The sequence below is a fragment of the Benincasa hispida genome, chromosome 10 (genome assembly GCF_027475165.1).
Source record: "Benincasa hispida cultivar pf3 chromosome 10, pf3_genome.v1.1, whole genome shotgun sequence".
Classification (NCBI taxonomy): Eukaryota; Viridiplantae; Streptophyta; class Magnoliopsida; order Cucurbitales; family Cucurbitaceae; genus Benincasa; species Benincasa hispida.
In genome coordinates, this window is record NC_143487.1 from 41,147,882 (window position 1) to 41,160,767 (window position 12,886).

The 12,886-nt window shown below is 36.1% G+C and overlaps 1 protein-coding gene across 11 annotated transcripts in view; it reads left to right on the forward strand.

Moving 5' to 3' along the window:
- The window catches only part of LOC120088145 (cleavage and polyadenylation specificity factor subunit 3-II), a 61,111-nt gene extending 49,105 nt beyond the window's left edge, over positions 1 to 12,006 (forward strand). For 7 of the 11 annotated variants that reach the window (XM_039045235.2, XM_039045234.2, XM_039045236.2 and 4 more), the window contains 3 exons: positions 3,350 to 3,491; positions 3,813 to 3,909; positions 10,642 to 12,006. In XM_039045235.2, the coding sequence (XP_038901163.1) occupies positions 3,350 to 3,491; positions 3,813 to 3,909; positions 10,642 to 11,529 (1,127 nt within the window). In that variant the 3' untranslated portion in view covers positions 11,530 to 12,006. The remainder of the gene's footprint in view (positions 1 to 3,349; positions 3,492 to 3,812; positions 3,910 to 10,641) is intronic. The other 4 variants (XM_090305976.1, XM_039045245.2, XM_090305975.1 and 1 more) reach the window with 4 other exon arrangements.
- The last annotated feature ends 880 nt before the right edge of the window (positions 12,007 to 12,886 follow it).

Genomic DNA, 12,886 nt, shown 5'->3' on the forward strand with positions numbered 1-12,886 from the left:
ACCTTGCTCGTGGACTCTGTTTCAACCTATACAATGCTTTGCGAAGGCGACACACTTTATCATTCTCTTCGAGGTTGCTCCATATGTACTTCCTCTTGAAGATCACCATGGAGAAAGGCATTTCTAATGTCGAGTTGATGTAAAGGCCAACCTTGAGCTGCTGCCACAGAAATGAATAACCTGACATAAATGAGCTTAGCAATAGGAGAAAATGTATCAAAATAGTCAATCCTATACGTTTGAGCATAGCCTTTGGTCACAAAGCGCACTTTTAAACGAGCTACTAATCCATAAGGATTAACCTTAATTGCAAACACCCATTTACACCCGATAGTCTTCTTACTTGCAGGAAGAGATACTAAATCCCAAGTACCATTATCATCCAAGGCATTCATCTCGTCAATCATTGTAGTGTGCCAACCAAAATGAGACAAAACTTCATGAAAGGTTTTAGGGATCGAGATAGGGTCAAGAGATTTAATGCAAAAACATGTAATAGATGATAAGCAATTATAAAAGACACAAGAAGTAATAGGATAAATGCAAGAACGTTTACCTTTACGAAGGGCCATGGGAAGGTCATCACTTGGTCCGACATTTGATGACGAAGAATCTCTTGGAATAGGACACTCCTCAGGAGGTTGTGGTCGTCAAGAGTGGGCCTGACGAATAGGTGGACAATTAAGGACAGGTATCGACAGAGAAGGATTAAGGTTGGGTGTGGTAGACACAGTGGTGTATATAAAGATATTATCATCTTCCCCCTAACTCGTACTAGGTAAAGATGGAGTGTGAGGCTAGTCTTCAAGGAATGTAACATTACGAGATGCAAGATATCGTTCAAGCTAGGACAATAACATCAGTATCCTTTTTGAACACGAGAATGGCCTAAGAAAATGCACTTCAAAGATTTAGGGTCTAATTTGGTCAGATTAGGACGAGCATCCCGAACAAAGCAAGTACAACCAAATATTTTCGGCTCAATAGGAAACAAAGGTTTTGTTGGAAATAAAACATGATATGGAATCTGACCTTTAAAAACTGATGAAGGCATATGATTAATCAAAAAACATGTTGAAATTGCATCAACCCAAAAATGCTTTGGAACATGCATTTGAAAGAATAATGCTTGATGAATAATTCTATGCTTATCTAAATATGATGTAAGTGCTTTTGAAAAAAATACTCATCAACATTGTCACTTCGCAATATTTTAAGGAGAACACCAAACTGAGATAGAATCTTAGCATGAAAATTACAAAAGTGAGGAAGTAATCAGGACAACTCTTCATAAAATATACCACATCATTGAAGGTTATGAAATATTGAAAACCAGTTTTAACCCCAGATGTCAGAATGAACTAATTCGAAAGGAGAACTAGCTCGATTATCAACTCTAGGGCACGAGCTAAGACGATGAAGTTTGACAAACTGGCATGAATCACAATTTAGTGAGGACAAGTTATGAAATTGAGGACAAAGCTTTTTGAAAACCAAGAGAGATGGATGACCAAGACTACAATGAGCCTCAAAAGGAGAAACAACTCCAGAACAAGCTTCACTTGTTGATTTTGATACCGGTCGATAAAAAATATAAAGTCCTCCAGATTCATGTCCTTTCCCAATAATCTTCGTCACAAGATCTTGAAACAAGCAATAACCAGGATAAAATAAGATACAACAGTTAAGGACACAAGTGATTTGACTAATAGAGATCAAGTTAAAAGAAAACTGAGGTAAATGTAGGATTGACGATAGAGAAAGAGATGGATCGAGAGTTATAGTACCAGTTCCAAGAACAGAAGATTTTGATACATCTGCTAAGGTAACACTGGGAAAAGATATAGATGACAAAATGTTGGAAGTAAGTTGGGATTACCTATCATATGAGCAGTTGCACCGGAGTTTATGACCCATTGTGTAGACGATGAAAGAAGACAATGATTTGTGTTACCTGAAATAGCAATGGTTGTAATAGGAGCATGTGCAGATGATGTGGAAAATGCTTTAGATGATATATGGTACCGTTAAAGTTCATCGATCTCAATTGCAGAATTAACGAAGAGCTGCTTAGACGAACCATGGGTGAATAAAGCCCTCGATCGAACCACATTAGACATCATTGTGACCTCTTTTACAAAAGAACTTTGAACTCGAGTAGAATATGGCCACAAGATCCTCACAAATAGTTGAAAGAAAGAAAAACCAAAAAATTTAAAATAACCACTTATCCAAATATCCTTTCAATCGAGTGTGTTTTGTTGGATCTAAATGCACAGACTCTTCGGAAAATGTATATCGAGACAAGCCCAGGCGATGGCTAAAAAGAAAAACCGAGCGCTCCACGTTACCACACGTACTGGCGCGTGTGACGGAGGGCATCAAATTTCAGGGGCGCGTGGAATATTTTTCGGCCAAACTTTGGATTCTTGTAGATCGGAAAATGGGTTTTCTTTTGACTTAGGCGGTGATGAAAAAAAAACACGCTAGTAATAGACTGATGGTGGCGAAAACGGTGGATTTCCGGCAGGGTGGCAGCAGCGGCAATGGCATAGGATTTCAGTGGTGGCAACTGGTCTCGACAACAAAGAAAATTCTAATTGCCCTAGGAAATACAAGATGCTCTAAACCTAAAACCCTAAGTGTTCCTAAATATCCAAATTACTCACAAAACCCTAATTGCCCTAGGAAATACCTAGTGCTCTAATACCATGATAAAGTTAGAGAAAAATATGAGAGAACTCTATATCTTTCTATACGTTAGAGTTCAATATATATAGGCATACATGGAAACCCTATCTGAGAATAGTAAATTACAATAAGGGACATACGACTAATAAACTCCTATAACTACACATATACTATAACAAATCCAAACACTCTGAAGGGATCACAGGAGTAGTAGATAGGAGGTGATTTTAGTAGGTGATTGACTAGAAATCACTCGAGAATTAGTTACTGAGTGTAATGCCTTCAGAAATCTGGAAATTAACATTTCAAAATTGGAAGGTGTGGAATCAAGCATTGAAGTAATTTATTATTAAATGCCGCTTTCATGAAATCACGTATAAACAAATCATTGTTGCTAAAAGCACTTGTTCTAAAGTCTTCCAAACGTGTCTTTATCAATTTTTTTAAGTTTAAATTAAGTCATGTTTGCTAAAAACAATTATTCTTAAATCAGTAAGTATGCCCCGTCTGAGTAAATTTGAACATAGAGCACATTTATCCCAATTCTGTGAGTCTGTTGTTGGATTCAAGGTTTGATTACGCATCACACATGTCATATTACATTTTAGCTACTGACGAAATGCTTATATAAGTTGTAAACTTGGGCCACATGTTGCAGTTCAAAAGTTCGACCGTTCTATGATTGATGCTCCTGGACCTTGTATTCTCTTTGCTACACCAGGGATGATCAGTGGTGGGTTTTCTCTTGAAGTTTTTAAGCGCTGGGCACCTTCTAAATCGAATCTGATCACATTACCTGGGTATTGACTACGGCTACTCACTTTTGGCTGATGCTTTTTCTTCAGTATTCAAGTGTACTTTTGCAGGCTTGTTCTTTGATAAACCATAAAGTCATTCAATTTCTGTGACTGCTTTTTTTCTTTCACTTTTTCAGCCCTTGTTTCTTTCTTTCCTTTTTTTCCTTCTATTTTTATTTTTATTTTTACTTATTATGATTATTCCAATTTTTGCATATGTTGTTCATAGTGTGTGTTTGGTCATGTATATGGATGGTCTTATATCCAAGCATAATGTGATTTTGAAATTGCCATCTGAAAGCCATTTTACTTTATCTTATGTAGGTATTGTGTGGCTGGAACTGTTGGACACAAGTTAATGTCAGGCAAGCCCACCAAAATTGATCTGGACAAGGACACTCAAATTGATGTGCAATGCCAGGCTAGTATCTACCAGACCTTACGTTGTGTTTTCCTTTATGAATATGATTGCTAGTTTATTAGAATCACGAACCCTCCGCTTCCCTTACCTAGGCGACAATTGCATCTTAATTTGGGTTTTAATGTTTCTTAGAGGTTCACACTTGGTAGTTTTTGATGCTTCATGAACATTGTGTAATATAGCTTTTGGACTATTGTTCACCTAAGGGAAAACTAGGAAGACACAACTAACTTACAATGAATGGTGCAATGGTACTAACATTCTTGTATTTCAGATTGAAAACATTTCCAACCATGATTTCAACTTCTTTGTTATTGTCCCCAAGAAAGCTAAAAGGTTATCACAACCGCTCAAATTTACATTTTCCACTTTTTTCCCCTCAGATTTGAAGCATGTCCACATGGCGATGACATGTGAACGAAAAATTTGATCAATTAGATGATCCCACTTTAGAAGATGATAAAACATTGGATATCAAATTAGTTGGCATCATGTCTTCTATAGGTTACATTAAATTTAATTTTTAATACAATCTAACCGATATTAATTACTACTAAACTTGGAAGCTTAAAAGCTTATGTATCAAACTTGACTTTCTGTTAGTTACTACTAAACTCAGAAGTTTTTTATTTATTTTATTTTATTTTATTTATTTATTATTTTTTATAAAATAAAATAAAAAACGAAAATGAGATTTTTTTCATTGAAATAATGAAATGAGTCTAACACTCAAAGTATAAGAATCGAAACAAAAGGGATCTTACTAGGTAACAATACAAGAACATAACTAGACCAAAACAGTATCAACCGTTCATACTTGATTAAGAAGAAATAAATGCATTCTATTTGAAGCTAATATCTTGAATAGGGTAATAAACAAATAATTTGGATAGAGAACAGCAAGAGAATACGAGGTCCAAGAGCGTATTTTGTAAGCATTGTGAGTCAATTTATAATGGTCCAACCAAGAAAGGGTCTTGTTTAAAAATTCTTTGGTTCCTTTCCAACCAAATTTATGAGAGAACTCTGACTCCATTTACCCACAAAAGGTGAGGAACAACGAAAAATAAATGAGGCCCCACTAAAATCTGCATTAGTTCTGGATTGCACTAAACTCAAAATCTTAAAAGCTTATGTGGATGAGATTGGTTAAATTGAATCTTTTTGATAATTCCAATATTTTTCTAAGCTTAGTGTAAAACTCTTAGGTTTGAGAGACAATCAAAATACTCTATTCATTCATAAAAAATATGAATATATACAAGTGTACAAAGCATAGCAAAGGAAAATATAACAAGATATTTACAATAATGGAAAACCCTAACAATATAACTATAACACTCTCCCTCAAGTTGGAGCATATATGTTAATCATGTTCAATTGTTACGTAGGTAATCTACACGTGTTCCATTCAATGCCTTCGTGAAGATATCTCCTAGTTGTTCTCTAGTCTTCACATATCCTGTAGATACTAACCCTTGTTGAATTTTCTCACGTAAAAAATGGTAATCAACTTCAATATGTTTAGTCCTTTCATGAAATATTGGATTAGACGCAATATGAAATACTTGATTACCACACAACTTTGTCAGTGTGGTGATTTCAAATCCCAACTCAACACGAAGTTGATATATCAAAATCAATTCACACACTGACTGTGCCATTACTCTATATTCTGATTCTGCACTTGAACGTGACACCACATTTTGCTTCTTACTCTTCCAAGAAATCAAATTACCACCAACAAAAACATAATACCTTGAAGTTGATCTTGTCTTCTTTAGATCCTACCCAATCGACATCTGAGAAACATTCAATATTAGTATGACCATAATCCTTATATAATAAACCACGCCCGGAAGCAGCCTTCAGATAGCTCAAAATCTGTTCCAGTGCAACCCAATGATCAACTATAGGGCATAACATGTACTGACTCACAATACTCACTAAATAGGCTATGTCGGGTCGAATCACTGTAAGGTAATTAGTTTTCCCAGTAACCTCCTATATCTTTCAGGATCTTTTCGCAGTTCTCTATCTTTTGTGAGCTGTAAGTTGGGCATCATTGGGGTACTACATGGCTTAGCCCCTAGCTTCCTTATTTCAGTCTACAAGTCTAAGTACATATTTTCTCTGTGATAATAGTATTCCTTTCTTGCTTCTTATTACCTCAATTCCTAAGAAGTATTTCAACATGCCCAAATCTTTTGTACAAAATTGACTATGAAGAAAGGTCTTTAGGGACTGGATATCTAAAGCATCATCACCAATATCACAATATCATTCACATATACGACTAACAAGATGACACCACCCTCAGATCTCTTAAAAAAGACCGAATGATCTAACGTGCTCTTCTGCATTCCAAAGCTTCCAATCACCTAACTAAATTTACTAAACCAAGCCCATGGACTCTGCCTTAATCTATACAAAGATTTACAAAGGCGACACACTGTTCCATTCGCCCCCTGAGCAACAAACCCTGGTGGTTGCTCCATATACATCTTTTCTTGAAGATCACCATGAAGAAATGCATTTTTAATATCAAGCTGATGTAAAGACCAATGATTGATCGAAGCTAATGAAATAAACCACCTCACAGATGCCATTTTTGCTATAGGAGAAAAAGTATTAGTATAGTCAACATATTTGTGCATAGCCTTTCACTACAAGGCGTGCTTTTAACAGAGCAACAGAACCATCTGGATTGACTTTAACCGCACATACCCATTTGCAACCGATAGCCTTCTTTCCTACAGGGGGAGAAACTAAATCCCATGTACAATTATCATCTAAGGCAATCATCTCCTCCACCATTGCGGCACGCCAACCAGGATGAGACAAAGCTTCTTGAACAGTTTTAGGGATGGAAACAGACTTTAAGGATGCAATGAATGAACATGTGGAAAACAACAAATGGTTATATGAAACAAAAGAGGAAATAGGATGAGCACATGTACGTATACCTTTGCGAAGAGCAATAGGAAGATTATCACTCGTTTCTGGATCCAATGACGAAGAAGACTCTGGCATAGGGCATGGAATCGAAGGAGACGAAGAAATTTTTGGTACAAGGCATGAAACTGAAGGAGTTTGTTATCGAGTATAGACCTTAACGATGGGTGGAAGAGTAGAGGTAGCCACAGGTAGAGATGAATCAAGAAGAGGATCAGAAGGAGAAATAACTGTGTAGACAAGGAAGTCATCCTGTAATTCCTTATGCTCTCCCTGACTCTTATTCGAAGAGAAAAATGACGATGAAAAAAATGAGGAATGTTAAAAAAAGTGACATCGGGAGAGATGAAATATTTATTTAAACTAGGACAATAACACCGATACCCCTTTTGAACATGAGAATAACAAAGGAAAATACATTTTAAGGACTTTGGATCTATCTTGGTATGTTGAGGCCGAACATCCCGAACAAAGCAAGTGCAATCAAATATTTTGGGTTGAATGGGAAACAAATGTTGCTTGGGGCATAAAGTACGAAAAGGTATCTCATCCCTAAGAATGGAAGAGGGCATGCAATTTATTAAGAAACAAGTTGTGGAAATAGCATCAGCCCAAAAGGATTTTGGAACATGTATCTGAAACACCAAGGCTCTGGCCGTCTCGAGGACATGACGATTCTTTCATTCTGCAATACCGTTTTGCGTTGGAGTATTGACACAAGAAGATTGATGAAAAATGCCATGGAAATCTAAATATGACTTGACTGCATGAGAGAAATATTCCTTAGCATTATCGCTCCATTGTATTTTAAGAGAACCACTAAACTGAGTTCAAATTATAGCTTGGAAGTTACAAAAATGAGAAAGTAACTCAGAACGATTTTTCATTAAATATAACCGCATAACACGAGAATAGTCATCGACAAATGTAACAAAATATCTAAACCTTCTTTTGGACTCAATAGGACATGGACCCCACACATCAGAATGGACTAATTAAAAAGAGCACTAGCTTGTTTATTGACTCGAGGATACAAACTCAAACGATGAAATTTAGCAAACTGACATGACTCACAATCTAAAGAAGACAAATGTTGAAGTTGTGGACGAAGACTCTTCAACACAGAGATAGATGGATGACCCAAACGACAATGCTCTTCAAAAGGAGATGACACGCTAGAGCATGTGATGGCTGTAAGTGTTTGTGGTTCAAAGATGCAAAGACCGCCAAATTCACGCCCTTTACCAATAGTTTGCTTCATTGTAAGATCCTGAAATAAGCAATAACAAAGTAAAAAGGAGACACAACAATGAAGATCACAAGTGAGTTTACTGATTGAAATCAAATTAAACGAAAAATGTGGTAAATTTAAGACTAATGACAAAGAAATTAATTGAGTAAGATGGACGGTTCTTGATCCTAAAATGGGTGTGGAGGTTCCATCAGCTATAGTGACATCAGGTGAAGAGGTAGATGTACAAATGTTAGGGAATAAACTGGAGTTACCTGTCATATAGTCTGTAGTGCCAGAGTCAATGACCCATTTTGACGTGGAGGAAAGAAGGCATTTAGAGATGTTACCTGTCTTTGTGATGGCCATAATGGGAGTAGAAGGTGATGCTCTCAATGACTCTTGAAATTGTTGAAACTTATCAAACTCCTCTACAGAAATCGTAATTGACTTGTCAAGATTATCAGGAGTAGAAGGAACATGTGCAGATGGCACCCTCTGACCCTTATTCATCAATCTTCTGCATTCACATTTCGTATGACCAAGTTTATGACAGTAATTGCAAACAACACCTCCTGGATTTGATCTTTGGTTATTGGGATGACCTTTGGAGCTATTTGATTCAACCCCCATATTACTAATATAATCATTTGTGCATCCAATCAAAGCACTACTAGAATCAGATGACATAACTGCTTGTGTCTTCTTTGTACGAAGTATTTAAGTATAAGCTTCTTCCAATGATGAAATATTTAAGCTTCACAACACTTGATCTTTGGCCATCTCATATTTAAGTGCAAGACCTACTAAAAAACTCATGATAAACAACTTTTCACTTTGAGCCATTAGAACTTTTGGATCCGTGCTAATTGGCATCAAGGCATTGAATTTTGCACATGTATTTTTAACCTCCATAAAGTAGCTTGTAAGAGATTTTTCTTCTTGATCAGGTTTATAGAGTCTTACAAACATCAAATAGTCTATTAATATTCTCTTTCCCAGAATAAAGGCAATCCAAATATTCCAATAGTTCCTTGATTGATTCGCAGTGATTGACTAGTTCAATGATTTCACAGTCAATAGAATTCTTGATTTGTAGATGCATTCTTGAATCATCCCGCCACCAAATTTTTTTATAAGCATCAATCGGTAGCTCTTTCGTGATGTGATCATCCGTTTCCATGCTCCTAATAAAGTGGCAAACATTTGATCTCCATGAGTAGTAATTGGATTCATTCAACTTGTGTTCAGTTACTTTTGACACCATAGGAACCATCTCAGATATAACTACTAGTTTCTTATTAGCCATTACCTCAAAATAAATACCAGATAGTAGAGAATCAAACCCTAATTTACCAAAGAAATGTTTTTATAAATAGTAAGTATATAGCCCAAACAAACACACCACCAAGAAGAGTCAACAAAACCGAGGAAACCCACAAAAGGCAAACGGAAACAGGTGGTGCACGCGCTGGCGCGTGGATCAACGGCAGAAGGGAAAAATGGCACGTGAGCCTCACACGCTGGTCAAATGGATTCCAGACTTTGGGGTTATGTAGATCGGCGGCTGGGCTTCTCGATGGACTAGGCGGTGTCGAAAAACTACTTTTTTTTTCGGCGGTGGCGGTGGTTACAGTGGCGCAGCGAATGAACCGAAGACGGCAGCTGTGAGCAAAAGTGTAAACTCACCCCTCCAAAAAAACCCTAGATGTAACACAAATGGGTTCTAAATTTTCAAACCCTAAGGTTCACAAAACCCTAATTTTGTTTAGAGGGCTTTGATACCATGTAAAACAATTAGGTTTGAGAGAGAATCAGAATATTCTATTCATTCACCAAAGATATGAATATATACAAGTGTACAAAGCATAGAGAAGGAAAATATAACAAGATATTTACAATAATAAAAAACCCTAACTATAACAAGAAATTAGCACGATAACTGAATAAGTGAATTCAAAATGTTAATCAGAGTGGAAAAGGTGTGACATTCTGGAGTTTGAACTTGGATGTCCTATTTGATTCCAATTTAGATCTTATATAGACATACACACACACACCGAAAAACTGAAAAATAAAAGTAACTTATAAGGGCTACTGAGAAATAGATAAAAGTAACTTATGTGCGTGAGAATGAGAGATGAGGTTGTGATAATTGGCGAAGGCCTGCTGAGAAATAGATAAAAGGCCTCTTTTTGAGTATGTGCATGACAATGAGAGATGAGGTTATGATAATTGGCAAGCGAAGCAATATTATATTTTATTGTTTTATTATTGGTTGAATCAGTGTTTTTTTAGATGGACGAACAACTTGGGCAATTGGATGAATTCAGATATGTGAATGAAAATGGGACTAAAACATGCATAAAGGGTCTGAATGTGGAAAACTCAAAAGTACAGGGAATGTTTCTCGATTTACCCAATATTTTAAGCACCGTTAAAGTTGACCTGGATGAACTTTTGTTTCCTTTTATTATGCATGTAATTCTTTTTATAGTCATGTTATCATTGTACAATTTTCCTGACTATATATATGTTCATCCCAGATTCACCAACTGGCATTCAGCCCACATACTGATTCCAAAGGAATTATGGATCTTGTGAAGTTCCTTAGTCCGAAGCACGTGATACTTGTACATGGAGAGAAGCCTAAGATGGCTACTTTAAAGCAGAGGATTCATTCTGAACTCGGAATCCCATGTTATGATCCTGCAAATAATGAAACCGTATCCATTTCTTCAACTCTTTCTGTCAAAGCAGAAGCCTCAAGGATGTTTATTCAGAGTTGTTCAACTCCTAATTTCAAGTTTTTGAAAAGAAACCTGAACAATAAAGTTGATCCTAATTTAAAAGATTTAAGTTGCAAAGCAGGAGGAACTTCACGCGTGTTTATACGCAAATGCTCGAATCACCATTTCAAGTATTTGAATAGAAATTTGGACACCAAGTTTGATTCTAGTTTTAGTTGTGGTCCAGAGCTACAGGTAAGTGATGATAGAGTGAACGAAGGGATCTTGGTGATGGAAAAGGGTAAGAAAACAAAGGTGTTACACCAGGATGAAGTACTGCTACTCTTGGGAGAACAAGAGCATGAGGTTAGGTTTGCTAATTGTAGACCCATATATTTTGGAAACTTAGAGGAGACCCATGTTATGGATTGCTTATCTAGAAAATCTTTATGGCTTTCCCAGCTATTTTCAAAGCTTTCAAGTGAACTTTCAGACAAGAATGTTCAAAATCTTGGTGAGTATCTTCAAGTTGAATCATTTACACTGTCCATTTGTTCAAAGGAAGATTGCCCTTACAGAACTACAAATAGAATTGAAAATGAATCTACTATAGTATTTTGTTGCTGTAGTTGGCTAATTGCAGATGAAATCCTTGCATGGAAAATCATTTCTATCTTGGAGAAGCATAATCTCGGTTCAACATGAAGGGGGCCTACTATGTATGGTTTCCTTAAATATACATGGGAATATGCATTATGAGGTTAGCTCAATTCATGACTTGTTTGGTAAAGGAAAGAATCTACTGCTTATCACCTGAAGTTCATAGTCTGATGCCAAATCTGGAGGTTTAAATTATGAATTGTTTGTTTTGGAAGTTTTGAATGGCCGGAAGTGGAACTGCTATCTATGCAAAAGTGCGAGCAGTCTTTAAAGAGTGGTGATCCTTTTATTTTCTTTAGTATAGTAGGGATAGAGGGATTTGAATTGCAGACTTCTTTGTCACTAACAGATTCGTATGTCAGTTGAACTATGCTCCTTTTGGCAAAGGGTGGTGAGTTTTTTTATATAAGAGTTTTTGTGGTTAATGGGTTTATTTGTTTTCTCAGAGTTCAGAATTGTTTGTTGTAAAAATGGCTAAGTTATTGTTATTATTTGCTATTAGGAGTTTTCCAAATTGTTTCATTTTGATTGTATTTGTGGAATCCGTTTTATACACTAATTGCTTGTCCCAAGCATTAACGCCATAGGTACACTCCATTTTATTTGTCTTGTCGTTAAATTACAATGTTTACACATTAACAAATGTTATAGTTCTTTTTTTTTTTTTTTTCTTTTTTGAAAAAACGAAAAACATAAATGCCACATCACTCCTTTTTATACAAAATATACTCAATATTTTACCTTAAGCTCATATGATGTCATTGGTAGTATTGGGAGCCAAGGATCTCATCTGGTGTTCAGTTATCATTTTGTTATATGAGAGATTTTGTAAAAGTAGTTTGAACTTATATCTAGCAATTGGTTAAAGGGCAAACCAATTTTAGAATTCACATTATGGATCTTATGAGGTAGTGGCGCCTAAATTGAATAATTTTTTTTATTTAGATAGATTAATATTGGACCATCCAAAAGGTCTCATTACTAATGAAACAACTTCCCCTCTTAGCTCATGTGAGAATTTCATTTGGATAAACATCATGTGAGAGATCCCTTTGAAGAAATGCGTACACTCAATCACGAGAACAACTTACTCAATTCGGAGGCATATCTTGAGTCCATTAAAATAGAGCACAAGCATGAGCACGAATCACATTTGTTCTTAACAAGTAGAGGGGATAAGGTTCACTAAATTTTCTTTGTTTGAAATATGTAGGTTTTTCTAACACATTGCCATTTGGGCTTAGATCGTGGCTCTGATACCAATTGGTAATTATGATAACAACATCTCCTTCCATCTCCACAATGATATTATACTGTCCACTTATCCTTACTCTCTTGACTTTGCTGTTTAAACCATTTAAAAGATTCCATACTCACTTTCTTCTCTAACAATGTAGAACCT